The following is a 3,782-nucleotide window of genomic DNA, read 5'->3' as shown; positions in this document are numbered from 1 at the left end:
CACTTGAGGCAAAAGCAGATGGTGAAATGACAGGAAGATTAGCCAACCAGGGTGGGCTTCTTTCTCAGTCTGGACCAATCTGCTAAAATGAGGGCAGAGCTTAATTTTGTCAACATTGCGCGAAAAGTTGTTTAGGAAATGTAGTTTGACAGAGCCCCGATGCAGTAGGCTGTGCGATAAATTCTCTTCACATTAACTACATTTCCTGTTCTCTGGTTAAAGGTCGTTGTCCTGTAGAAGAGAAAAGTAAACGTTTAAGCGAAGCAGCATGTCATATTTGCACATGTCGCTGTTTAAACGGTGCACAGCGTTCAGCATAAATAAAAATAACTCTAATGATCATTGCATGTCTTTGTTTTATAATGTGTAGGGAGCTACTTTCAAACGGAGTAGCAAAGTAATCGCGAACTGTTAGGCTGACTTGCACAGACTTGCAAAAGGATTTCAAAATGGGACAAGAAGAGAAGTCAGGGGTCCCGCAGTGGCCTCGGGTTTCAAAGTTCATCTTGTCAGCATGTGCAGCTACTGTTGCTGAAATGGGTAGGCATATACGTGCTCTCCAATATTTTCCAGCTTCTTTTATGGTACTGGTCATTGTCGAATCAATTCAATGTCAATTCTACAATTTCATTACCATATATTTTGCGGAATGTTTTACATTACACAGAACAGTGTCACTGTGATCAACTCAAAGTTGTCTCAATATCGGTTCCAGTGACATTCCCCCTCGACCTGACCAAGACCAGGCTTCAGATCCAGGGTGAAGCGGCCCTCAGACAGCATGGCCCCGGCAGGGGCCCTCAGACGGCCTACAGAGGGATGCTGGGCACTGCCCTGGGGATTGTACGCGAGGAGGGTCCCCTTAAACTGTGGCAGGGGGCCACACCAGCTGTGTACAGACATATAGGTAGCCTACACCAGACTGATCTCACTACTTACATACATGGGGGTTTGTTGATAAGGGCTAGTTACCCACATCATCTTCCCTGCATTAACCTCCTACTGTACTTCTGCTAGTGTACTCAGGAGTGCGGATGGTGGCCTATGAGCAGCTCCGAGATGTCCTTGGCAGGTCTGAAGATGATAGCTTCCCGCTTTGGTGAGAGAACAGCACAGTGGTGGAGCTGACCACTACTCCTCAATACTATAACTATAACCACAGTAAATTTAAAGTCACATCAGATAAATGCAAACTGTTGAAGAGCATTGCATTTCCCCAGTCTCAACAGAACAAAGACTAGATGTCTATTGCTCTGGAGGTCTCCATGCTTTGCTTAGTGCATGCATTCATAGTAGTCCCAAGCCACTGCATTTATCAGGAGCAGACTGAACTAGGCTCAGAACCCCTACCTATATGTACATAGCTACCTCAACCACCTGGTACCCCTGCACATTGACTGGTTATCCCTGTACATATTAATGTTACTTTTACTCATTGTTGTTATTCACTGTGTATTTATTCCTCGTCTTTATGTATAAAAAATCTTAACTCTGCATTGTTGGAAAAGGACCTGTAAGTAAGCATTTCACTGTTAGTTTACAGCTGTTGTTTACGAAGCATATGACAAATACATTTTGATTTGGGCCTCTCTGCCAGTGTCCACCCAGCCAAGCCACTGTTTGCTCTCCTTTTCCCAACAGGAAAGCAGCGATCGGGGGCATGCTGGCTGGGGCTGTGGGTCAGTTCATGGCCAGCCCCACCGACCTGGTCAAGGTGCAGATGCAGATGGAGGGGAGACGCAGGCTGGAGGGCAAGCCACCCCGGTGAGTGTGTTTAGCTAGTTTTCAGTCTTTAGCCATCCTTCAACCTAAACTGTATGTCGGTTTGTACTTCCTATTTTAACTCATGTAATTTAGTTGTAAGCTAATAATCACTCATTAGATACAGTATCATGTGAGAGAGAAGTTTCCCTCTTTAAAAAAATAAAAGTGGACTCATCTGGCCTCTTTTGAGACAGGGTTCAAGGAGTGTACCATGCTTTCCTGAAGATTGTCTCTGAAGGGGGGATCCGGGGCCTGTGGGCAGGGTGGGTCCCCAACGTACAGAGGGCTGCTCTGGTCAATCTAGGAGGTATAGTTGAGTGAATACAGGCAAAAGTGAAAATGTACTGTCTGTAATGTGTATAGGGATTTAATTGCTCTCAAATGTAATTAGATCTCACAACATATGATACTGTCAAGCACTTTCTTCTGAGAAATACCTCGCTACAAGACACCAGCCTTTGCCATGGGTTAGCAAGGTAAAGTATAACACAGAGATTTAATGATAACTCAAAATGTATATCTAACTACTTCAGAGAATATATTTTCAAATTCAAATTCTGAAGTCCTCTCTCCATCCAGCACATGTTCTGGTCTGGTTGCTGCTACCATGGGAACACCAGCAGATGTCATCAAAACCAGAATAATGAACCAGCCCAGAGATCCGAATGGCAGGTGAGGCAGCCAATCAGAGAACAGTATTCATTCCTTGATAGTGTTACTGTGCTATATGCTTAGGATGTCATTTACAGCTTATTGTAACAAGTGATAATCCAAAATGCAACAGATAAATCATTCATATTACAGGTTTTATAATGCTGAAAGACCAATAAACTAAATAAAGGTATCTACCTAATAGGCTACATACATTTTTCCACAGGGGCGTATTGTACAAGTCTTCCATTGACTGCCTGATCCAATCTGTCAAGGGGGAAGGGTTCATATCCCTGTACAAAGGCTTTCTCCCTACTTGGATGAGAATGGTACATTTACTCGGTCTCGTATTATAATGCTTTTGATCTTTGACTGTGGCAATGTACAATACATTCATACTGCCCTTGTTGTCTCTTTGGTACTACAGGCTCCCTGGTCCATGACATTTTGGCTCTCATTCGAACAAATACGAAAGACAATGGGCATCAGCTCATTCTAAAACCTGGACTGTCAGTCAGACAGGTAGCCTAGCGGTGAAGAGCGTTGGGCCTGTAACTGAAAGGTTGCTGGTTCGATTCCCTGAGCCGACTAGATGAAAAATCTGTTGATGTGCCCTTGAGCAAGACACTTAACCCTAATTGCTCCTGTAAGTCGCTATGGATAAGAGTGTCTACTAAATGACGTAAATGTAAGGACTGATCACATTCATAAATCTACTTTTTTGAGGTGCTGCACTTGGTGCTACAGAGCCATGTACACAACATGCATAACTGTGCCATGGTAGTGATGCTTGTTAGTTACGTTGTCCTTTGACAGAGACCAGTCAGTTGACTTATTATGATACAAAGTGTTCTCCACTGTTTCAGGCGTGATTACTGTTTTTACAAGCTGCTAATGGTCAAACGTTATAACAAACTCTTAACATGTTTCATGTCATTAACTGTCTGAACACTAACATTATAAAAGCTATATGCTTAATTGCATAGGGTAAGAAGCATAAAGACATTTACTATATCAAACACAAGGTTTTATGTGGCCACTGCTGACCATAGTGAATTAAATACTGTGAAAATAAATAATCAATTCAAGACATTTACAGAGCTTTCTTATGTTGATTACCAGTAAATAACTAGTAGCTTTAACTTTTTCCTTGTATAGGACTGTCCTGTGTAATGGCAAACTGTTAATCTATTATGCATTCCCTATCTAGTGAATATTTCTCAGATGTAATTTACCCCCATGGTCTATGACTTTTTAGTGGGGGAAAAAAGTATTTAGTCAGCCACCAATTGTGCAAGTTCTCCCACTTAAAAAGATGAGAGAGGCCTGTAATTTTCATCATAGGTACACGTCAACTATGACAGACA

General features: G+C 42.4%; 1 protein-coding gene across 1 annotated transcript; it reads left to right on the top strand.

Moving 5' to 3' along the window:
• The first annotated feature begins 186 nt into the window (after window positions 1–186).
• Window positions 187–3,507, top strand: slc25a27 (solute carrier family 25 member 27). The gene is made up of 9 exons (XM_041860503.2): window positions 187–540; window positions 716–907; window positions 1,018–1,099; window positions 1,642–1,764; window positions 1,959–2,071; window positions 2,156–2,240; window positions 2,344–2,436; window positions 2,642–2,744; window positions 2,843–3,507. The coding sequence occupies exons 1-9, from the start codon at window positions 450–452 to the stop codon at window positions 2,912–2,914; spliced, it is 954 nt and encodes a 317-aa protein (XP_041716437.1). The 5' UTR covers window positions 187–449; the 3' UTR covers window positions 2,915–3,507.
• The last annotated feature ends 275 nt before the right edge of the window (window positions 3,508–3,782 follow it).

Source organism: Coregonus clupeaformis, chromosome 33 (genome assembly GCF_020615455.1).
Source record: "Coregonus clupeaformis isolate EN_2021a chromosome 33, ASM2061545v1, whole genome shotgun sequence".
Classification (NCBI taxonomy): Eukaryota; Metazoa; Chordata; class Actinopteri; order Salmoniformes; family Salmonidae; genus Coregonus; species Coregonus clupeaformis.
This window is presented reverse-complemented; position numbering and strand designations above follow the sequence as displayed.